This window comes from Elgaria multicarinata, chromosome 4 (genome assembly GCF_023053635.1).
Source record: "Elgaria multicarinata webbii isolate HBS135686 ecotype San Diego chromosome 4, rElgMul1.1.pri, whole genome shotgun sequence".
NCBI lineage: Eukaryota > Metazoa > Chordata > Lepidosauria > Squamata > Anguidae > Elgaria > Elgaria multicarinata.
The window spans coordinates 82,169,279-82,193,752 of NC_086174.1; the positions used below are offsets into that span (position 1 = coordinate 82,169,279).

The 24,474-nt window shown below is 42.3% G+C and overlaps 1 protein-coding gene across 1 annotated transcript in view; it reads right to left on the bottom strand.

Annotated features, from left to right (window-relative positions):
- ENPP1 (ectonucleotide pyrophosphatase/phosphodiesterase 1) overlaps nucleotides 1-24,474 on the bottom strand; it is a 52,957-nt gene that overhangs the window by 28,089 nt on the left and 394 nt on the right. Inside the window, exons 2-5 of the mRNA XM_063124671.1 lie at nucleotides 6,090-6,162; nucleotides 4,666-4,782; nucleotides 2,415-2,540; nucleotides 1,998-2,058 (exon numbers count right to left, since the gene is read on the bottom strand). Coding sequence (XP_062980741.1) covers nucleotides 1,998-2,058; nucleotides 2,415-2,540; nucleotides 4,666-4,782; nucleotides 6,090-6,162 — 377 coding nt within the window. The remainder of the gene's footprint in view (nucleotides 1-1,997; nucleotides 2,059-2,414; nucleotides 2,541-4,665; nucleotides 4,783-6,089; nucleotides 6,163-24,474) is intronic.

Below are 24,474 nucleotides of genomic sequence, written 5' to 3' on the forward strand. Positions count from 1 at the left end.
AGTTCGAACACAAGGCTAATCTGGATGTATATCTAAAGATAAATAATAGGCACGAATCTCACCAGTTATAATGCTTGTGTGTGTGTGTGTGTTTAAAAAATAGATCAGTTCAAGTTCTACATTCAAACTGTGTTTCACTCTATGAAAGGGCTAGGCATCCAGAGGAAAGATCGCTGACCAGAAACATGTAAACATGTAGCCCAGGGACATGCTACACAAGAGACTAGCAAAAATCTTCCTATGAGTATAACCAAAGATAGCTAGAAAAACAAACATGACAGGGAGTTCCTCAGTACCTACAAAGACCATCCCCATGTCATTGTTGGAGGAGAGGGAAGAATGGAAATGGCATTCCAGATGGACTCCACTTAGGAGTCACTTGTTCTTCATGTAAGGCATGCTACAATGGGCCCAAAGTGGAGCTCAAAGGATTTAGCCTGAACATCAGACAAACCTCTTTAATTGGTGGAACATAGGTAACACGATTTAGCATTGTTGCGGACTCTGTATCACTGGGGATCTTTAAGAACAAGATGGATAAATAATGGGACAGAATTGTTTTGATGGACTTGATCCATGAGGCAAGAATAGCTGGGTGAGCTTTTAAGTTCACTCACATATGCTTCACATCCCAAAGTTTCCATCACTGGAGATCAGTGCTGAATCAGCACAGAGATGCTGTAAGTAGGGTTCCTGCTACTGGCAGAAAGGTTGACTTGATAATTCAGGAACCCCACCTCTCTCTGTCAAATGCAGTACCAGTGTATTATGGAGGAAGGCTGCTTAAAATAATGAGAAACAGGTTCTGCACTTTCCATATCAGATGGATGCATTCTATTGAATTTCTGCAATTTTATTTATTTTTTTATTTATTACATTTCTATACCGCCCAATAGCCGGAGCTCTCTGGGCGGTTCACAAAAATTAAAACCATTCATAATATAAAACAACAGTATAAAACCATAATATAAAATACAATAAAAAAGCTCAACCAGATAAAAACAGCAGCAATGCAAAATTACAAATTTAAAACACCATGTTAAAATGTATTTATAGATTGTTAAAATTATTTATTGAGAGTGAGCAATGAGAGTGATTGAATGATACAATCACAACTGACAACAACAAACAGCAGAGTTTCTTGCCCACAACAGAGGCTGATTTTAAGAAATCATCGAGAGACACAGCAGGCAACCTTCTCTGGGAGTGGGTATTTTAAAGGAGATTTTAACAGTATTTGATGAGAGAGTTTCTCTCTCTCTCTCTCTTCAGATAATAAACAAAGGCCACATGGCCCATTCAGGGGGCATTTTTATCGCACTGCTTTTCCTGCACTCAGCAGGAAATGGTGGCTCATTCCGTTTCGAAAAATAAAAGTCAGATTATAAGGGGTCAACTTGGAAAACGGGTAAGAAGGAGTGGGAGGTGGATGTCATCGTCCAAAGGACGAGTGAACATCTGTAAGTGGGCAGTAGCAAGCGTGTGATAAAACACTCAGCTGATGATACTCAATATCCTCCAATGCCCACAAAACAGGGGACCTACAGTCAGCCAACCTCACAGGGAGCTTTCCGTGGTCCTGACATGGCCTGCCTGAATCTGAATGTGTCTTACAAAGTCAACTACATTGTCTTGAATCTGACTTTACTTGATGTGTCCCTGCTTACCCAGACTTTAGTTGATGTGACCTTGCCTAAGTAAGCCAACTACCTCTTCTCAGCAGAAGAGGACATCCTCTGAGGAGGCTTGCCCAGAACAATAAATCATGCAGAAACATGCTGTTAGGTTCCATATATCTGTTGAGTTTCCTTCTTTGCAATCTGTTTTTTGATACAAGTGTAATTGCTAGTGTACTTGTTCATTAGCCTGTTCCTTGAAAACGTTTTACTACCAGCCTGTGTTATTATTCTATGGAAATATTTATATTGCCACAGCCTTAATACCCCCTTTAAAAAAAGGGGGGATAAATATGTAAAATTAAGCATAAATATCCTTACCCTTCTGGACACTGAAGTTCATTAATATTCTCACATTTATCTTCCAGCCAGCTTGTATTCCCTTATTTTAAAAAAAAAAAACACAAAAACCATGCCTTTTATTATAGTATTTTATTCTTTGTAACAACCCCCCCCCAATTTGCTATAATCCTAACTATCTAATTCATAGAGGGGAAAGGGGGGAAATACTAATCTCCCCCAAATTGAAATTCATGATCCTGGTAATTTAATATCTTCTAAAATTGCTATCTGGTTGACAGGTCTAAGCACGCTTACAGTAGCCCTCCCAGCAACAGACTGATTTCCTAAATTTGTTTAATATCAAAGCAGCTACCAATTTGCTTGACAAAGTAGAACAAACAGACAACCCCACTATTGCATCAGTGATGAAAGCATAAAGCAAACAGAATGTTTCACCTTGACAAACTGAATAATAATTGGCACAGCAATTATTATTTTCCACACAATCATCTGAACAAGAGCAGCGGTATTCTGGCCGATTCTTCTCACCACACCGAAACTTGGTACAGGTCCATATATGAGCTACAAACACAGGGAACCCACTTTTAATTAAACATGACTTAATTCAGTGATACATACACAGATACCAGAATACAATTCTGTGGCATAGGATTATGAGGCAACAAAATCAACGAAACCATTTGCTTGCACTTCCTGATTTATTTATTTATTTATTTCAAACCAACTAACCATTTTATTTTCATCTCCATATATAACTATCAGGGCCAGCTCTGGTTTTTGAGGGGGCCTTGGGCAAGGTATCCTCCATGGTTCCTCATGGCTGTGAGCCTCTTTCTCTCCCCACCACCCTCAATGGGCTTACTCAACAGCCATGGAAGAAGGTGGTCGACTGCAGAGGAGAGCAGAATTGCCGCAGCCTGTGCTATTCTAGGACCTACAAGGCCTTTGATTGTTTTTCTCTCTTTTTGCAGCTGCCTACCACCTCCTGCCATTGCCCAGGAAATGCTTTTTCTGCAGCTGCCCATCCAGAATACTACAGGTGGCACCTTGGAGAAAACTGTGCCACTGCGGGTGAGCAAAGACAGCAAAAGCCACGATGGCCAGCAATGGAGCAGCACTGCTACCTCTGCTCTTTGAGGCAGGTGGCGACCACAGCAGCTGACCACTGCTTGTGCTATTCTCAGTTTTGCAACTCCTTTAAACAATTTCTCCCTTTTCTGGCACCTAATGGAGTACTGGAAAAGAGGTGCGGGGAGAAATACCGGCTCCGGTGAGGTCTTCAGTGGACAGCGGTGCAACATATGGCCCTTCAGATGTTATTGAGTGCCACTGCCATCAATGCAATTGGCTCTCTCATCATTGGCTTTACTGGTAGGGCTGACCAGAGTTGTAATCATCTAGAGGGCTGCACATAGCCCACCCATCATCTCAAAAGGGGTAGTGGGAAGGCACCATTTGGAGAGGAGGAGCAAAAAGTGGGACATTCTGTTTAACTCTATTCCTGTCAAATGCATGCCTCCTTCACTTCTCTCCCCCAGTCATGGCAAGCGCATATCTGGGAATACCAACTGGGGGAAAGTAGCCAGGAAAGGGGGACTTCAGAGGAGAAATGGCAGGCAGGGTAAATTATTGCCTCCCTGCCTTCTCCTTCCCATTAGCATCATGGCGTCTACTATCTTTTTTATGTTTAGTGGAGACTTCCACTCCAGGAGCATCTAGTTTAGTCTTTATTCTCCTTCATTTCAATCTCCTGGAGACCTGATGTTTCTCTGCAGTTTCTAAGGGCTTTGCTAGACCTGCCGGCTTACGCCAGCAGGGAAGTGGGGCCAAGGCGCGCTAACGTTAGCGCGCTTCCCCCAGGCTTCCAGATGCACGACGCGCAGGGACGTCGAGTCCCTGCGGCGTCCGCCATTTATTTTTTTTATTTTTTTTTTTTTGTTAAAAGGGCCGGGTGCGGTCCGGAGACTCTGAGCAGGTAAGTGGGTTTTTTTTAAAAACGGGGGGGGGGGGGAAGGATGGCAGGGTGGGTGGCAAGGGGGCAGGGTGGGTGCGATCGTGCCGCGCGCCGCCCGAGCAAGCAGGCGAGCGGCGCTTGCCCGGGCAATGCCTGGCATGGGGCAGCATTGCCCGGGCAAGCGCCGCTCGCCTGCTTGCTCGGGCGGCGCGCAGCGTGATCGCACCCGCCCTGCCCCCTTGCCACCCACCCTGCCATCCTTCCCCCTCCCCTCTCTCCCCAGGCAGGTCCGCGGCTTTTCGCGGCTACTCGCGAGCGAGTAGCCACGAAAAGCCGCGGAAGTCCCTAGATGTTCCCCAGCTCCGGCCTGAGGCCGGAGCTGGGGAAAAGGCATGCCATAAGCGAATTCGCTTATGGCGCGTTAGACCAGGCCTCAGCGCGGCCTGCCGCCGGATTCCCCTGTGCGTCATGTGGACGCACAGCAGGGAAACCGGGTCGGAACGCACGCTAAAGCCTGGTCTAGCAAGACCCTAACACTTCCATGAAGAATAAAAATAACCACTGACATCCCCAAATTATTTTGTTAGCCAAAGGAAAAATCCAAAGTGTTTTAAGCAAACTATAATTGTGTGAGATTGCAATACAACAGCAGCTGGTTTGTCTCTTCCACCTTACCCCTGAGTTGACCTGTCAGAGGAACTGGAACATTAGAGAGAGGGGGGAGATGCTTACCAGGTTCTATACAGGCTTCTTTGAAATCTAAACAGCAGTTTCCAAGTTTAGCACATTCACTGTCACAGCGGCAACTTCCAAATGTTCTCTCATAGCAACGACCGTGGCATGTTTTGACTGAAATATTGAATATTTACTTTGGTTAGGAGTTAAACATTGATATTACTTGTCAGTATCAGCCTGGTATCTGTTGGAGTACATGTGCATGAAACAACAGACTCCATTAGCCATTAAGTGCACTGGCATCACCAGGGTCAGACCACCAGGTGCAGGTCCAGAGATGGCCTCCAAATGACCTCCTCACAAATAACAGAGGCCTGAGGTGGAAGAAGCAAACACCAGTTGCCACAGTGCTTCCTTTTACCAGTGAGTTCCAAGGAAGAAGAGGCAGCAGCAGAAGGCACAGCCAAAGCCAAGCCTCCCATCAGGTGAAACAAAAAAGGAGGGCTGGCAGGGAGCCCACTGGGAAAGGAACTTGCCCACAGCCCCACAAGCCCTAGCACCTCTGAAGAAGTGGATCTTCTTGATATAACAAAATGGAAGTGTCACTGGAGCTGGCACAGAAAAATGCCCCCTCCTCCATTGATTTCAATGCTGGGGAAATTTAAAATAAAAGAATCCATTTTGCTAAAAAGCCTAGAAACCAACTCCAGCCCCAAATACACACACCCAGAGACACCTTTTGTTCTAGCCAGCATGAGCCAACTGGCCTTGGGATGAAACAGTAGATCAGGCACTTTCCTTCTCCCCAAACTCACTTAAGATTATACTGTGTTAGTCGTATGTGCAGCACAACCCTAGGCTTCTTTACTCAGAAGTAAGTTCCTCTGCATGCAGTAGCCTTACTCTAGGAAAGTGTGCACAGGATTGTAGCCTTAGACAGCAACCCTAACACATTTACTAGAGAGTAAGCCCCATTGAATACAGTGGGCATTACTTCTGAGCGCTAAATAAACATGCAGAGGGTCATGTTACTAGGTAAAACCCATCTGACTTCTTGACTATACTTTCTTTAATCAGGTGCCAGCCCCGATAAAAATGGCATCACTGGCATTCAGAGTTTGTATTGTAATCAGATTCTTATGTATATGTTATGAGAAATGGACAGATTCTCATTAAATCTTAGCCAAACCATTTGGAAAAATATTTTACACAGTACAAAGGGGTGCTAAACAAACAATTAGTTGTTTGAATTGCCTCATTTATGCCTGGTGTATACCCCCACTTGCAAGTTCTTAACATTTTGAGATCATTTTTAGAGGAAATATGTTTCATATTGGAGTTTCTCAAGTCATTACTCAACTTCAGTTGTTTCATAACATGAACACAGAACCAAAATGGGACGTCATTCGTAATGAATGCAAGATGTATCATTTGCATCAAAAGAAACTCAAATACTTATATTAGCATCTTTCATTACTTACCATCTCTTGTACAGCTAGGTTTCAGTCCAAATATACATCCTAAGATTGTTGTTAGTACAATGACGCATAATACCTAGAACAGAAAACAAAACATAGTCAAGGGCTTAAAATACTAATTCACTCTACTTATCTCGACTCATATAAACAGAAGCAGTGTGTTTAACTATTTTCACTTGAAATGGAATTGGCCTTGAATCTGTCCAATACTTTTATTCCAAAAGCTGATTTCATTAACAGCTAATGAAACAATATTCTGATAGGCTCGTAAAAGGATCAGCAGGTTTTTTTCAGAGTGAACTCAGCTGCAGCCAGTATAAGTTTTGCCCAAATATTTATTGATACAGCTCTCTGACATGTTGTCATCATGATGTCCATGCAATACAGCACATGCGACAGCCATCAATAACACTGACTGGAAGCTTCTATAAAGCAATGGAGTAAACAGTAATCGACCAAATACATACACATTTACATTACGCTGTGACATTTTGAATACCAGCAAGGAGTAGCCTTTTTTTCACCAGATCAAGGCAGAGTAATACATCCAACTTCCCAACCAATTCTATATATTCAGCTTAAAATGAGGTTAGAATTATATGAATGGATTGATGAAATGTGTGTTGAGTTATGGCTTTAGAAGCTGATTAGTTATGGCACAGACTGGGTTTCTGGCACATAACCTTTTGTGTTAAGTCTCTGTCTGGGCCTTCCAGAGACTAGCAGAGATTGCAGCGGTTCTCAGCCAAGTCAGCAAAGACGTGAATTAAGACAGAGATTTTTGTAGGTTAAAACAAACCTTTTACTTGCAAATAAATATATAATTTAGTTATGGCAGTACAGATACAAATACTTACAAACGGTCAGTCAATACAGCTCACATCAAGTTGGGTAAGGGACATGGAAGTAGAGTGAACATGAAAACACATTTACTTTTATAGACAACCTGTACAATGATGCAACTCCTTGCAACCCTTAATTGAAGGCAATCAGTTAGACAACTATTCAATTATGACACTTAATGTCCAGGTGAGTCCTCTGTTCCTCCAGATCCTCAGCAATTAACAAAGCAATGGAAAACATAACCAAGATCCATTCCAGGATCCAACAACGTGCTCTATGTGGGGCTGCCCTTAAGGCTGGTCCAGAAGCTGCAGCTAGTGCAGAATGCAGCAGCTCAAGTGTTGTCAGGAGCTGCCCCTTTTCAGCAAGTAACTCCTTTGCTGAAGGAATTGCACTGGCTGCCTATTCGCTACTGGGCCAGGTTTAAGTTTTTGCTACTAGTGTACAAAGCCCTAAACAACTTGGGACCAGGATACTTGAGAGAATGCCCTCCCCCTTATCCATCTGCCTTGTCAATGAGGTTATCACACCAAGAACTCCTGGTGCTTCTGCATGGCCCTGTAGTGAGCTGTTCTACACATGATAAGGGGCAATGGAGGAATTGAACAGGTGGCTGCTGTTTTGACAGCAAGAACACAAAGCCAGACATAGTTCTGGCCAACTGAGAAATAATGAAATGTACAACTGGACATCTACCAGCACGTACGTAAATAAAGGTTCCTGGCATTATGTAAAAACTACACATTTACTGCTTCCAGATGCCAGCCAGGCATCTGCACTTCACAACCCTGTTCCTTAGGATTAGGCTGAGGCCATCATTTAAAGTTTTATCCTACAACTGAAGGTTAAAAAAAGAAACTGTTCTTTTTTTGGCCACTGCCTATTAACTGCTTGTGTCGATCCTGAAATTACTGCTGGCTGAACTCTAATGGCAAGAGGAGGAAGCCTAGCAATTCAGGCCACGGCTAGACCTAAGGTTTATCCCAGGATCATCCAGGTTCGTCCCTGCCTGAGCGCTGGATGCCCTGTGTGGCACTTAGATGAACAGGTTTGACCCCAGGACAATCCTGGGATAAACCTTAGGTCTAGCTACGGCCTCAGTGAATTAAACAATAAAAACACCTTTTCCTAAGAAAACCAGAGTAAAAAATATATACTAAATTGAGGCATGATCTGCATGTAGTTATTAAATCTTAGATCATAGAGTTGTGTAATGTATAGAAGTGGGAAACTCGAACAAGAAAAGTATTGTGCATATTCTTGCTTTGAGGCACATTACATTGGGATAAGAGTTCAGCCCATTATATGGCAGAAGTGCCATAATGTTAAGTATCACAGGCTTAGGAGAAGAAACTTAAGCAGCAATGTCATAGCCATAGAGTGGTTGCAGTTATGTATGTATGTATCATTTCATTTATATCCTGCGAACTCCAAGGAACCCATACATAATCCTTCTCTTCTCCACAACTCTGTGGGCTGCATTGGCCTGAGAGTCTGTGACTGGCCCAAAGTCACCCAGTGGGTTTCCATGGCTGAGTGGGGATTAGAACCCAGATCTCCTGACTCCCAGTCCGACACTTTAGCCACTACACCACACTGGCTCTCAGTCATCTTCTCCCCATTTTACAAACACAAAGGGAGCCACTCAGTTCTGCCATTCAACCAGTCAAGTGTTAATTCTGTCATGTCCAGCAGTGTAGTGATAAATTTTGAACTGCAGGACCAGGATACCTAGCAGACTGCCTTCCTTTATATATACCCAGGCGACTTTTAAGATCAACAGAGGAGGTCTTGCTGGTCATTCCGAAGTGGACGGGATGTCCCCATGAAGTACCCAGTTGGTGAGCCTTCTCTGTAGTGGCACCCACCGTTTGGAAAACCCTCCCTTGTGTAGTTTGGGAGGGCAGAAAATATGTCATCATTCAAATGCCTCCTCAAGATATACTTGTTCACCCAGGTTTCCCTGGGCCTTAAGTAATTTAATTATGCCACTCTATTTTACTGCAGTTTTATTGTTGTTGGAAGTGTTTTAATGCTGTGTTTTTATGCTATGAGTTAATATTGTATTTTAATGCTGCAAACCAATGAGATATTTTATTATATTCAGTGGTATATAAATGTTACAAATAAAATTAAAAAATAAATTAACCATGACAGTTGCCATAGTCCTAACCCCTATGCAACAGTACACAGCATAATACCTAATTTATGGGGATCAGATGATAGTGAACTGGCCAAAAAAGCCAGTGTAGTGGTTAGGAGGTTGGACTTTGGCTGGGAGACCTGAGATTGCATAAGAAAGGGAAAGGGAGTGAGACAACTTGTCCCCAAACAGTACAAAACCACCAGCTCAAGATTTTCCAAGAATTTATTTTTCCACTGCTAGGGAGAAAGACATTTCAAAGTTAGCAAACCAGATCTAGCAGTTTTAATCTCTATCAAGTGTAGATCTTTTGTAAAACTAATGGGTCTTACTTGCCTGTTCAAAATCAAGCCACTTTGCATTACAACAGGAATAGTTCAGAATATATTTTTGCTGAGGGAAGTCAATTTCCCCAAAAAAACTGGGAGTGGGGGTGGGGCAGATGATATGATCATCCCTGCTCATCACACAGTCCTGGCACTTCAACTTTGGGAGGCCTGATCCACTCCAACAATGGTCGCTTTACTCTCATGTTCTAAGACATTTGGTATTTTCAGTGGTGCAGACACAGGATGAACTTAAGTCACAACCTGGGTTTTCCAATCCTCACCAAAATGTTTTTCTTCAATCAGAATAGGGAAATTGCAAATTTCTAAGACTAAACCAACAAAATTGTCCCACTGAATTGCAGGGGGATGTCATGAGCACAGAACATGAGTGGGTGGTGCCAAGTGTAGTCAGAAAGATTGATTTGATTTGATTATAAATAGGAGCTTTTATTCATGAAGGAAGACGAGCATATCAAAACTCTCACATGATCTTCCAGAAAAGCTAGACAACCAAATTTGATGTATTTATAGTTCACTTGTAGCAAGAGTTAAAATCTAAGGGCCCAGACAGTTTACAAAAAAACTGGGCAATGCCTAAACATCACCTCTCTAACTGCCACATGTGAATAGTTTCACATTACAATGGATACAACTCATCTTAATGAGCAGTCACCACAATATGGTCTGGAGAAAGTATGAATCCTTTCCTGTGGTCAGGAAGTCTTACAGAATGAGCTGCACTGATTCATGTCATTTTGGGTTCTTAAGCAACCACACACAGGCAAGTTCACAGCAGCGCAAACCTCAGAACATTACAAAAATATTCTTGTGTTCACAAGTTGGTTGGGGAGTGGGGTGGGAGGACCCGGGACCAGTGCACAATACCTGGAACTTGAAAGAAACTATAGCCATATGAATGATCAACTGGAAAAGATCAAGAGCATCTCAAAGAACAAATCAAACTGGAGATTAATCTTTCTGAAAAATGCTCATAACCATTCATTTTCTGGGATAAACAGTGTAGTTAATTATTATTTAATAAATAATCAGAATGAGTATCTGCTGTGAAACACCAGTCCTATTTGGAATTAAAATAGTTAATTATCAATAATGTAATTTTCCTGTTGACAGTATGCTAGCAACTTTCAATAGGGATGTGCTTGCGTATTGGCCCAGTACTCACAACAAGCAGCACAAATTTGGGGCTTTCAATATTCAAAATTACAGAAGATGAAATGTAATTAGTTTGCATTCCACACATCTGCATAATGTCAAAAGAAAAACAAGCTCCTCGTGCAAGAACTAATTGCACAGTTGATGTCTTCCCCAAAAACTGTATACACTTTTCAACGTTTTTCGGAATCTTGATGTGGTGGTCAAGATGTGTGATGTTCATTATGAATTATCCTCAAAGACAAAAGAGGAAGCCGGAGGCAATTCCCCTTCCTGTCCGTTCTCCACCTACATATCCAAACATTCAAAATTCCTCAAACTCCAATTAGGAATTACAACTGGGAAATTAACTGAACTTAATTCAGGTTAGTTCTACCTTCATTCTTTTGTATTTCTTCAGGCAAGTCTTCAAGATAACAAGCAATCAGTTGGAGTGGGAGGAGACTGCAGCCAACCGCTAGTAGTCTGGGAATGGCTAAGATGTACTCTATAATTGGATTCTTGAGCAAATACCACAGGGGGCTAACATTACATATAATCTCATGAAAGAGAATACTAACTGCTTCTCCTAAAACAAAACAAAAACAAAAACACCATCATATTATTTGGACTCAGGGTTGGACTCGAGTTGGGACTCGGGATTGGACTCGATGGGCTTGTAGGCCCCTTCCAACTCTGCTATTCTATGATTCTATGATTCGTTCCATATCAAACATGGTTTCTGTGCAAGATACTATAAACTTACCTAAGACATACCATTTTATGTTCATAATGTAATGGGAAAGTTTGAGTTGTTTAGGGGTTTTACAGTCCCCAATCAATCATGTTATCTGCTCTGGTGATGAAGATTAGATATGTACATGAATTACCTTTATTTCAATGGCCAGACCAAACCTGTGTGTGCAAAGCTTTGTGTACACAAATTGCTCTATGAAGCAAGAGAACCATATCTGAATGTGCACAAATTCAGAGGAATCACAGCATTTTTAACTATAACCAATGCAGAATTGAACCAAAGATTTGAATCAAATTGCATTGCCACGTCAGGTGAAGTCACTGCTCTTGCTCTGACATCTGCAGGTGTTTTTTTTGTTGTTGTTGTTGTTTTTAAAGTATATCTCCACGATGCCTCTTACACTACATAGCTGTACTTCTATATAATGTACCCATGCCATGGAAAAGAGCATCAACGACCAAACCTGCAACCCTATAATAGCTTTGAAATTAAAATCCACTGAAATGTGTTCTTTCATTCAGATACAACCAGTTCAAGCAGTTTTGAAGTTGGGGGGGGGGGGGCAGTGGAGGAAAAAACCTGTGTAAGTTGTAGTTTGAGCTTATATGTCTTCAAGCCCATACATAAAAGCACTTTAACCTTTAAAAAAAATTAAAATACTTTTAAAAGGCAAAGCAATGACATTACAGGGGGGGGGACCCTGAAAACCAATGAAACTGTTTTTAAAAGTTGTATTTTTTATTATTATTAAAAAAGTACCAGTTGACCATCCCATGCATTGTAACTTCCAGGGATTCTTGAGCAAGATTTCAATATAGAGTCGTACTGATGTAGAGCACTGGAAGAAACATTCTAGAGTTGGTTTTGAGGTTTTGGAAGAGGTAAATGTCTGGTTTTACTGTGAAATGTATTTTTATCCATGCTTGTATTGGAACAAACTTTTGTGTTTTACGCATGAGTCTCTGTCCCCTTACTACTTCCTCTATGTGGGAGGAAAATGGAAAACATCAGGCTGTAAACATTGTGCCATAATGATTATGGGCACTGACAGATCTACACCAAGCAGGATATGACACTTTGAAAACGGTTTGAAAACTGTATATGGAATGTGTCCTGGGCCCCAACAGTTGTCACTTCTGTTATAAACTATTCACAGTAGGGTAGATCGTGCCCAGGTGATTAGAGAAGCAGGGGAACACTTTTTCATGCTTGGCAGAGAGCACTTCAGTTGCACAGTTAGGAAGCTCTTTCAGGTAAAGACTGATAAAATAACAAAACCAACATAGATTTGGTCATCATTTCCCAACCCAGCCTCACATTTCTTTCCCCCCCCCCGCCCCCCCCCGCCCCCCAAAAAGTATTTTTAGGAGACATGCAGCACATGGGTGATATACCTATAGTGCCAGCCACAGGGATATGTTTATTCTACACCTGTACTTTGCTGTTCTGCATCCTCTCCCTGTTCTCTAGGTGTCTTCAGCTTTTCATCCTTCATACTCTTGCTCCCTTATAAGTGTTATCTGAGCCACTCACACGCTTTGTCTTCCTCTTGGTTTTTTATTGAAAAATGTCTTCGGGTGCTTCGAGACGAGGCTTCAATCACAGCGCTATTCATGAAATTTTACAGGGGGTCCAGAGGTTTATAACCTTCCTGTGTTTTCCCACCACTTAGGCCTTAGCTAGACTTACCTGAAAGTCCGGGACGGAGGAGGGAAGATCTCATGTTGCGATTAATGCGAGATCCCTCCTCCGTTTGTTTAAAGGAAGAGGAGCGCACGAACGGTCATGCACAAAGGTAAGGTTTTTTTAATTTCAACTACTTTCTCCGCTTCCCCCACCCTACCCCTGATGGGCGCAGCGCCTCCATGCACGGCTCATGGCTCCGCGCGAGGAATCTTGCGGAGCTGGGTAAACCCGTGAAAATAGGCCACACATTCCGCGATATCAGGCTCAGCCCGAGACCACAGAAAAAGTGGGCCCAAAGGGGAGGGCTGTATCCTGGGGCAAGGGAGAGATGATCCCTCCTTGATCCCGGGATCCCCCATGCGTCATCTGGATGCACAGGGATGATCCCAGGGTTTGCCCCGGGATAAAACCTGGTCTAGCTAAGGCCTAAGTCCATCTTTTTTCTGATCAGGGAAAAAAATACCTTAAGGGGGAAAATGCTGGAATAACCTCACAACGTCACTCGGCTGTTGGTGACAGAAGCCCCTCATCAGGAAGTATCCTTCTCTTCCTTACTTCCAACATAAAAATCTACTTTCGGAGCAGCCACTATTCAAGCATTGGTTAACCAAAACACAATCTTGCCAGTGTTTAATGGATAGCCCTCATGAAATCCTATGTCAGTGTATTTCTGCATGAAAAAAGAAAAAGAAAGAAAAACCACTCTCATATCTCTGAGATTGCTCAATTGTTTGACGTGTCACCCTGACCATTTGGATGAGTGTAACTGTACTGTTCTAATCTTCTTTTTAGATCTTCAGCTCTTGCAGCTACTTAATCATTCATACCATTCTATCTGCCCCCACACTCAATTTTAGCTCCTTCAAGGTTATTTTGGTCTGAAACTATGGATTTCCCTCTTCTCCAGATTCACCTTTTCCTTAGCTTATCACCCCTCATGGAGTAAAAAATGATACTGCACAGTTCCAAAGAAAATGTTACGTGAAGGTTTAAAAGTAAGCACTCATTAGCATTGGGGCCAAAATTGTTCTTCTTTAATGTCTGTGAGGCCAAAACAAGACACTACATGCATTCTTACCATACTAGTATGAAGCCCATGTCATCATGGGCGCTAGTAGTCTGAAGACAAAACGTGCTGTTCCTTGACTCCCACTATGTCAGTCCTTCAGAAGCTGTATAGAGTTTACTTTCCTTCAATGCAACGGAGACTTTTGGCCCTCACTTCCTCACACCTGTCACTGCTGAACAACATTTGCTTCTTCCCCCTCAGGCCTCAAACCTACTCTCCCTGTTCACCCACATGTTAAAACCAGGTTTTTCCTAAGGGCACTTCTCCTCCTCCTCCACTGCTGCTTTAGAGCATTTGCCACGAGTTCCACCTCCATCCCTGTTGTCCTTATGGCCTCTCCAAGAGCAGGCTCCCTCTATCTTCACCGTGGTGTTTTTCTCCCTGTGTGCCTGCACAGTGTGGAGCTATGTGGGACCTGTAGTTCCCCAACCGCCTCAAGCTCCTGACCAAGGCCCAGAAACATAATGTTTGGCTATTAAACCTCAAGCTTTGAACTTTTTGAACTACCAAAATTTTCTGAACATCTATACTCCCCAAGCTTCAGTTTAGGGCAAAAATGAACAAAATCGGTATGGTAGATCATAAGTAATAAGCCTTACAGTACTGTATTTTTATATAAGATGCCAAGATGAACTGTTGCATGTAAACTGCCATCTTGTTACTGAAGCAGACTTTGAAAACTTTGGTATGAAGAAGAAAGAACACTTGTGAACCGCCCAGAGAGCTTCGGCTATTGGGCGGTATAGAAATGTAATAAATAAATAAATAAATAAATGAAATTGTGCATCAAAGGCGGCTTTGAAGCATTTAGAGATGTTGAATAACTTAAGGGCACATTTGCATGGTTTTCTGCTTTAATGTAAAATTGAAAGTGCAGCAATATTATTATTATTATTATTATTATTATTATTATTTATTTATATAGCACCATCAATGTACATGGTGCTGTACAGAGTAAAACAATAAATAGCAAGACCCTGCCGCATAGGCTTACATTCTAATAAAATCATAATAAAACAATAAGGAGGGGAAGAGAATGCACCAAACAGGCAGTATAAAAGTCAGAGCAAAATCAAGTTTTAAAAGCAGCAATACTGCACACAGAGAGGGGGAGAGGTATCCCATTGCATTGGGTTTAGTGTGTTTTCTTCCTGTGTGAACTAATTATCACTGAGCAGAAGGCCTGTTCACACATAACAACCCATCAGTTAAAAAAACTGCTGGGTTGTCATGCACAAGCAGGGACAAGCAGGCATACTGCCTGCAGTGCACACACCACTTCCATGTTTCTCTTACAACTCATGATCAGCTTCTTTGTTCTGGAACATGATTCCAAACCTACACCGCTATGTTGTTTAGGGACTAAACAACCCCGTACTCTGGATTCAGATGTCACATTCCACAAAATATAAAGAAACTGCTTGTGGGTTGTGTAGTAATAGCAGAGGTGGCAGGCAACACTGCTACTCATCCCCACTTGAGGATGACAACCCATCATGGTTTTTTTACTGATTGGCTGTCATTACATGAAAGCCAGGCCTATGAATTCCCTTCTCCACTGTCAGCAACATCAATTCCCAGATGATTAACCTGAGCTGTACACAAGTGGCATATAAAAGTTTCAGGAGTGTTACATTCTAAGCCAGAATAAGGTCCTGCCTTAAGAAAAGGAAAGAAGCAAACAAGCCCATGCAGAAATCACTTTTCGGATAAGTGGGATGTATTCAAGTGGCAGCTGGACAACCATCTGTCAGGGATGCTTTAAGGTGGATTCCTGCATTGAGCAGGGGGTTGGACTCGATGGCCTTATAGGCCCCTTCCAACTCGACTATTCTATGATTCATATGCAATAGCAGTAAGCACATGATGAAGACCACTTCACACGGCTGAAACCAGTCCCAGAGTAGCGGCTTCCCAAGGGCTGATTTTGTGCCATGTGTATATCCCCCCTTTTGGCAACCGCATATGGAATATTATGGGCAACCACACATCAGAACTCTGAAATAGTCACCCCCACCCATCCATCTTGCCACCTATTTGCTGTGTATTTGCAGAAGACAAACAGCATAAAACCTGTCATTGCTAGCATTTGGCAGTTTCTCCTATGTGAAACATCTGTATGCCTTTCAGCCTACTTTGATCTTTAACAACTCAGGATTGACTTCTGACAGGGGTAAAACTATTACTTCTACTTCACCAAACAATATGCTGAAGGGCCAAGTCCTGTAAGCAGCTAAAGTGGACCCACCCCAAAATTATTAGTAGGGGTTGTGTGATTTCTACCAAAAAGAACAAGATAATTTTGGATGAATCATTGCCAGTCACTGTGAATAAACATTAACGTGTATATTAGGAAATTACAACTCTTTTGCCTGCAGAAGCAGGCAGTTATCTAATAGCTGACATATCTAAGAGCAGAAACCACAAAAAGGGAGTCCACATGCCAAGTTCAGCAGAGAGAAGAAATAAGATATATCATATAGATCTTTTGACTTGCATCACTCTAGTACAGGGTTAGACAACCTAGCACCCTCCATATATTTCAGACTTCAACTCCCATCAACCCAGCCATTATGGCCAAATGGTCAAGGGTTACAGGAGTTGTAATCCAAAACATCAGGGAGGCACTGGGTTCCCTACCCCCTGCTCTTGTATTAGCATTCTTCTAACACTGCTTTCTTCCCAAAGAGATCAGAGCACTTGACTTGCACAAAAGCAAACACTATTAACTTATTGTTCCTGCAGCTTTAGTGCTTCTGCTTTCACTGCTTCAAACTTTTTTTGGGGGGGGGGGAATAGGCAAATGGGGCTATTGGGGCTGATGGGAGTTATAATCCAAAATTGGAAATAATTTTAAAAAACAAAAATGATGGGATTTACTTTCTGTCAATTCTAAAATAGAAATATTCTAGTACTGTTGTTTAAGGGCCACACTACACAGAGCATGGGAAATCTGTTATCAAATCTCCCAACATCTTTCTGTTTCCTAGAAGCAGCAACGGGTGACCTCTGCAGGCTTCCTGCTAGGAGAACAGTATCTTTTGCAGAGAATCATTCTCCCAAGAGACCCCATGTTACTAGGAATGCATGCCACAATTAACTGAAGATTTTGCATGTTCATGTGACACACATTAGCTGAAATGTTTAATCTCTGAAACACAACCAGAGTTCTCTCCCCCTTCTAGTTTGCCAGATCATTTTGCTCTTTTCAGATATGCCAACCTTGGTATGTAATTATTAATATAGCAACATGATATTACTCCTGGTCAACACACTACACACGCAACACCAGCATTTTGTCAAATATGCTGAAGTGGTAGGTATCAAAACTCCCAATCATTTGATTCAAAAATAAAATACTGTGGGCCTCTTCCAATCCAGAGTTCTATGCTCAGTTGAGCCCCACACATTGAATGAACACTATAACAGTTTGTGGATGTCATTCATGATAGATCATGGATGACTAATTACTATGTGGTGTTCATCAAATCATTACTTTCAAAATATCTGTTTACAAGCCTAAAACACTACATCAGGAGTGGCCCAGCCATGAAACAACCTCTGGTATCCCAGAGCCCCAGTGGAAACTTCTAAAATATAGAACATCTTATATTAATACACCGAACATACCAAATTCCGTTGTACCACAGGCACACTAAACTTCATAATACTCTTTTGTCTGATCCCAAGGCTTTATCCGCTTCTAGAATACATTACATATTCATGCATTTTCTTTGGAAGCGGTCATAACAGACCATTGCTTGACAATATACAGGGAGTTTGGATGTTTTTCTACTTAACGTTTGTAATAGAAGATAATTTAAATTTTAATAGAAAAGAAACTGCACTGGTCCATTCATGCTCCTCCAATATAGAAAAGGCATAGATAGCCATGGTGGTCCATAAGAGAAAATAATCCAAAGTCTATGGTAGGCTAATAACTTAATTAACAGACCAACCAAAACAGTGAGCAAGATTTCATGTTTTTCAGAACTCTGCAAAAGGCTGGATGTTCCCAGAGCGTGGTGAAGGGAGTGAAAGTTGGCATGACATTAAAGCCAAGTGTCTGTCAAAGTAAAAGTCTAAGATGGGGAAGATTTGATCCTCTTGGCGGAGACTTGCAGACTTAATGGGATTACTTCCTGTTAGGTATAGTGCGAACAGATTTCATACTATTGGGACAAAGGAACAATCATAGCAGATTCCCCCATTCTTTTGAAGATATAAAATATAGCCTTTACTTAGATATCCATTGGATATCATCTATGGCACAACCACACTTGGAATACAGTGTACAGTTCTGATAACTGTACCTAAACAGGTTCAGCTGACAAGTTGGAAAGGGTACAGGGGGAAAAAAAACCAACCAAAATGATCAAGGGGCTGGAGCAACTCCCCTATCAGGAAAGAGTACAACGTCTCTTACTTTTTAGCTTCGAAAAAAACAGTAACAGGAGGCATGATAGAGGTGTACGAAATTGCGCATGGTGTGGAGAATATGGATAGGGAGACATTTTTCTCCCTCTCCCGTAATATTAGAACCCAGGGTCATCCCATGAAACTGCTTGGTGGAAGATTCAGGACAGATAAAAGGAAGTAATTATTCACACAGTGCATAGTTAAACTATGGAATTCACTACTACAAGATGTCCCAATGACCACCAATTTAAATGGTTTAAAAGGGGGATTGGACAAATTCATGGAGGATAGGGCTATCAAGGGCTACTAGTCCTGATGGCTATATGCTACCTCTAGTACCAGATGTGGTATGCCTATGTACACCAGTTGCTGGGGAACAAGCAACTGGCGCTATTGCACTCATATCCTACTATTGCACTCATATCCTGCATTTCTGACAGGCAGCTGTGTGAACAGAATGCTGGACAAGATGGAACCTTGATCTGATTCAGCAAGGCTCTTACATTTTGTCCTATTTTTATATCTATACTTTTACATTTCGGTCATATGTTGCCATCTTTCATGCTTTTCTCCCATGCTGTAGATCAGCAACACCTGTGTCAAGATATTGAATGACTCACTTTACAGAGATCAAAGTCCATACCTCATAAAGGTTTTATGGCCTACTGTGCACACAAAAAGAAAGAAAGAAATGTAAGTAGCACTGTATCCCAATTCAATTAGTCAGCTTAGTGGGCTGATTTGAGCTATATAGCCAAGTACCCTACTTGCTCATTATTTCATGGAAAACAAAGATACTTGGGACCATTAGGCCTAGGGTGGGGTGGAATTATCATGGATGAGAATGTATTGATGCTTCTCAAGATTTGTAAAAGATTCCAGAAAGAATAATTATCCTCCCATCCACTAAGGACAGAGTACAATGACATGGGTGTAGAATAAACCAATTTTGTTTACTCAACAATGTTTTATAACTCTTTTGGCTTCACAGAGCTTGTGAAACAATATTTCTCACTGGTTCAGTTTTGCACGTTTCACTGTAATACTTCTGTTGCAAATGAGCTAGCAATTGGCAGCTTTGTTAAGTTAGACTGGGATAATTTATAGTCATATGATACAGGGCCAGTGTCATCACTCAGCATCTTCAGACTGCTGCTGAGGATCCAGTGCCCCAGGGTGGCCCACTGGCACTGCTGCCTGACTTGGGCAATTTCAAGCCACCATTTTAAATTTCCCACAATGAGCCAGAGTGGCATTATGTCTGGTGCCCCAAGGCATTTAAAGAAAATTAAAATAGTGGCTACACTGTGCTGATTGGAGGAGAAGCTACCTACCATAAATTAGCCGAGCAGAGCCACCAGACAACCCCACTGGGGACTCATGGAGGGCACCATGTCCATTCAAGCCTTGATAGATCTCCTACATGGAAGCTAATTCCAACATAATGTGTCAGGTGACCATTACAGCCTCTGTCAACAACACATCAGTTTTCTAGGTGGATCTAGAATGGAAGATATTATTTTCCCCAGCATACCAATTCAATTTTACAGTTGTATAAAAGCAGTAACCCCAAATCCATAAGTTTTATTTTTATTTTAATACATTTTAATACTACAATTTTACTTCAGTTAGCCATTTCCAAGGCACTTTACAATAGATTATAAAGCAGTGATTGACACAGGGCCTTGCTAGACCTACCTCAGAATCCGTGTGGGAGGAGCAACCAGCCCGCGCTAGAAGTAGCACGGGCTGTCGCTCCTTTCCACACCTCAGACGCGACGGGGAAAGGAGAGCCCCGTCGCATCCTCCATTTTAAAAAAAAAGTTAAAGGGGCCATGTGCACAGGAGCGCACCAACGAAAAGCTAAGTCATTTTTTTAAAAAATAAAGGGTTTCCAGCTCCCCCTGCCCCCGATTCTCCACCACAATGTCTGATGCCCCCCGCTCGCCCCCCCACTCGCTCGTCCCCTTGCTTACCCGCTTGCTCACCCGCTCGCCCCCTTGCTCACCCACTTGCTCGCCTGCTCACTCCCTTGCTCGCCCACCTGCTCGCCTGTCTGCTCACCCGTCCACTTGCCATGTCCAATGCCCCCTCCACCACCACCCCGGCCACGATCTCCCCACCCTGGCTCCGCTCTTCCGCACCCCCAACTCTCCTGCTAGGTCCGCTCTTCCCCCCTTGGCCCCATCTCTCTCCCCCCTCCGCGATTCCCTCGCCCCCGGCCTGATGGCCACAGCGCTCCTATGGAGCGCTGTGCCCAGTGCACGGCTTCTCCCGGCTACTCACGAGTAAGCTGCGTAGCCGGGAAAAGCCATGGAACCAGCTAGACTTTCTGCAGCCACGGGCTCAGCCCAGGGCTGCAGAAAAACCAGGCCGCAAGTGGATCCGGTTATCCCGGGACAAGGGGGGGTTTAGCCCGGCCTGACCCTGGGATCCCCTGTGCGTCATCTGCATGCACAGGGGTGAGCCCAGGTTTCAGCCCGGGCTAAACCCTCGTCTAGCAATGGCCACAGTCTCACTAAAACTGCTTAATAGCAACCAAGACTGTCAACTGGTTTGTCAACCTCTGCACCACCAATGTGCCCTAAAGATTCAAAGATGGGAGCTTGTGGCCCTCCAGATGTTTTGGCCTACAACTCCCATCAGCCGTCACCATTGATTATCCCAACTAGGGCTGATGGGAGTGGTTGGACAAAACCACCACAGGTTGCCCACTCATTGACTATTGGGTGCTGTACAAAGGAGCTGGATCATGCTGTCTTGACACCACCATAACTGTGGTGCAATATACTTTGGCTACATAACAAGCAGGAAGCAACCACCCCACCTCTGCAGTAATTATAATGGCATGTGCATATTGCAGAACTGCATGGGTCTGAGATAGGAAACAAATTGCAATATCCTTCTAGTGCCTTATTTGGTTTCTTGTTCATTTTCAGGTGTCATTGTTCTCTCTGAAAGACTTCAGTCATTCCCTTTGTATTTTTTCTTGTGGTGTAACTGTTGGTGTTTAAAAATAGGTAGTACAACTGCACCAGTGGTGCTGAAGCAGTGTGCACGCTATCTGAGCTCCAGAGAACTCTTCTTCAGACAGAATTCTCAGCTAGATATCTAGTAAGATTCCTTTCCAAATAGAGATGTGAAGGCCTAAGGAAAAAAATATGGGAAAATTCAGGGGGGAAATGGGGGGGGCGGGGGAATCTGTTTTTTCTGAAGCCTTTTGGGTTTTTTTCTGAAAAATAGAAAAAATGAAGAAAAAAAAGATTATGGGATGTTTTATTTTAGCATGGTGAATAAAATGTTTAAGACAAGGTGTTCAGATATTTACTTCTCCAAATGATTTCTAAAACCTATGTAATGTATCAGATTATTAGAATTTCTGTGCACCAAGGACAAGCAAGTCCTAGGTTGCAAACTTCTTTTTATCAGAATGGGTGCTGTATGTCTGCTTGACACTGTGGAGGACTAGCAGAGACATAAATACTTTTCTTTGTTACTAATGTTGGTGGTTTCTTCTGTTGTTATTTTTTAAAATTGTTATTTGCCTGCTCCTCATAAACTGGCAAAACCAAAGAGGTTCCTTACAGTTCAGGTGTTCCTAACAGTTCAGGAGCTTGTAGCTCCATTTGTTATCAATTTTTTTAAAAAAATAATAATTAAAAAGTAAATTAAATTTGTAATAATTGTTTGAATACACTGTACCAAATGTAATAATTTTATGCCAAGCCACTTGGACATAATTACATTTATATTCCTAAAGTAACGAAGTGACTTTCAATCTGTAAAAAGTGCTAATATTACAGTATTTCAATTTCCCCCAAAATGCCCAAGTTTTTCCACACACAAAAAAAAACGGGGGGAAATGGTTTTTTCCAGAAATTTTACATCTCTATTTCCAAAGCAAACTTCTCAAGACCCATCAGACAGATACATTCCAGAAGACTGGCCACATTATTACTTACTCAGCAGCAAGAATGTGGCAGCATTTACCAAGCAACTCGTGTCTGTGGCAGGATCTTAAGCACAAAGACTGCACTCTGTTTTGTGCACTGGGCAATGAGACATCCTGGAGTCAGAATTTCAGTCTTAACCTTCAACACACATCAAAGAGTGGTTTACAAATCCAAGAGATTAAGGGCCTGTTGATGAGATCTGGGATCCCACTCTCAAATCCCTGAGATAATGAATGCGATGTCTCCAAGTCTTTACTTGACACTGATTCCCATCCAGAGCATTCATCTTAACAGCATGCCTTATGCATCAGTTGTTCTCCTCTAGGACAGCATTGAACCCAGCTCAGTTGGAGCTCTGCCCCAAAAAAGGAGTTAAGTGCATCTGGAGATTTTTCAGCTAAGTTCCCATATATAGGCATGTCTTGCAAAAGTGCTTCTGAATTAGCAGATCTCTCATCAAACCGTGAGGAAGATAAATGCAAAACCAACCCTAGCATCACACCAAGTAGCTGTCAGATTAGGAATCGTCAGCAAGGGGACTGGTAGACATAATGAAGCCTTCCCCAATCTGGTCCTTTCCAGATGTTTTGGCCTACAACTACTGTCAGACCCAGCAACCCTAGTAAATGGTCAGGCATGATGGGAGTTGCAGTCCAAAAAACCTAGGTTGGAAAAAGCTGATGTAAAATACTGTCCCTAAATGTGGTGGGGGGAGGGGTGGTTGGACAGCATAAACTGAGGTGACACCCACTGTCCATATTTGGTTATTTATATCCTTTCTTCACTTTGTCCCAAGGCAAGGTTACTATATATCCTCAACCCAGTTAACATCAAACCATCCCTGTGGAAATTAGGCTGAAGTTGCACATGCACAAGGTTACGCCCATGTACTCCATATTAATTAATTTGGAATAAGTATCACTCCCTTGCTGCAATACACACAGTCAATAATGCAGATTACAGTCCTCATATCATCAGGGTAGGGACATTCACTTTTCAACTGCTTTAAATGCAAGTACCAAGGAGTGGCTAAGGGATGCAAATAATAATACTACTACTAATAATAATTTTATTTCTTACCCGCCTCTCTATTTGGATTGAGACGGAGAACAACAATAAATATAACATACATAAAACTGAATTAAAAGCATAGTATACATTATAAAAACATCCTAAAAACATCCTAAAAAATGGATAAACACATAGCACACCAAACTTCCCCAACCTGGTGCCCTCCAGATGTTTTGGACCACAACTCCCATCTTACCTAATCCTTGGCTATGCTGGCGAAGACAAATGACATGTGGAATCCAAAACATCTGGAGGGCACCAAATGGGGGGAGATTGTATCAGATTATATAACCTTGAATATTAATTCACAGATGTGATACAATTGAACCTGGAATGACCAGCAATATTAGATCCAATATGTGGTGAACCCTCTTTGTTTAGGGGGTGCCATGCACTAAACTGTTTGTATGCCCCAGTATGAGTGTGTTTAAAACATCCTTCTACTAGTGGCTAGTTTCAACTAAGCGAGATGAAGGACTTAAAGCCTATTTGATAGACCCATCATCTTAACTGGAACCTCTGTTGTTGGATTGTGAGTAGTTAGGTGTTGGAGGAATTCCACTCTACACATGCTTAGAGGCACCAGCTTCTTTATTATTGATTGTTTTACATGTTTCAGGGCTGGATCATGGCGTCAAAAACCACATCTCATGGCTGAAATCAAGTCATCCATCAGTATTTTTCTATTTGGGCAGAAAACGGTATTCCAAAAGGCTTTGTGGTTTCTAAATCCAGCTCGATCAAAGACATCACACCCTAGATGGAGGAGCTGACCTTCCCAGGTGCATTAGCAAAGCCTGTTGTAGTTTTATGATGCCAATTACAAACAGAAATAATTATGATGCCTTAAGCCAGAGGCACTAAGTGGACTAAACGAACTTGCTTCCCTCTGTGTAAAATATATTAATATTAATATTATACCGCTTGGACGAGCCACCCTTCCTCCTCAGGGCTCAAGGCAGCACA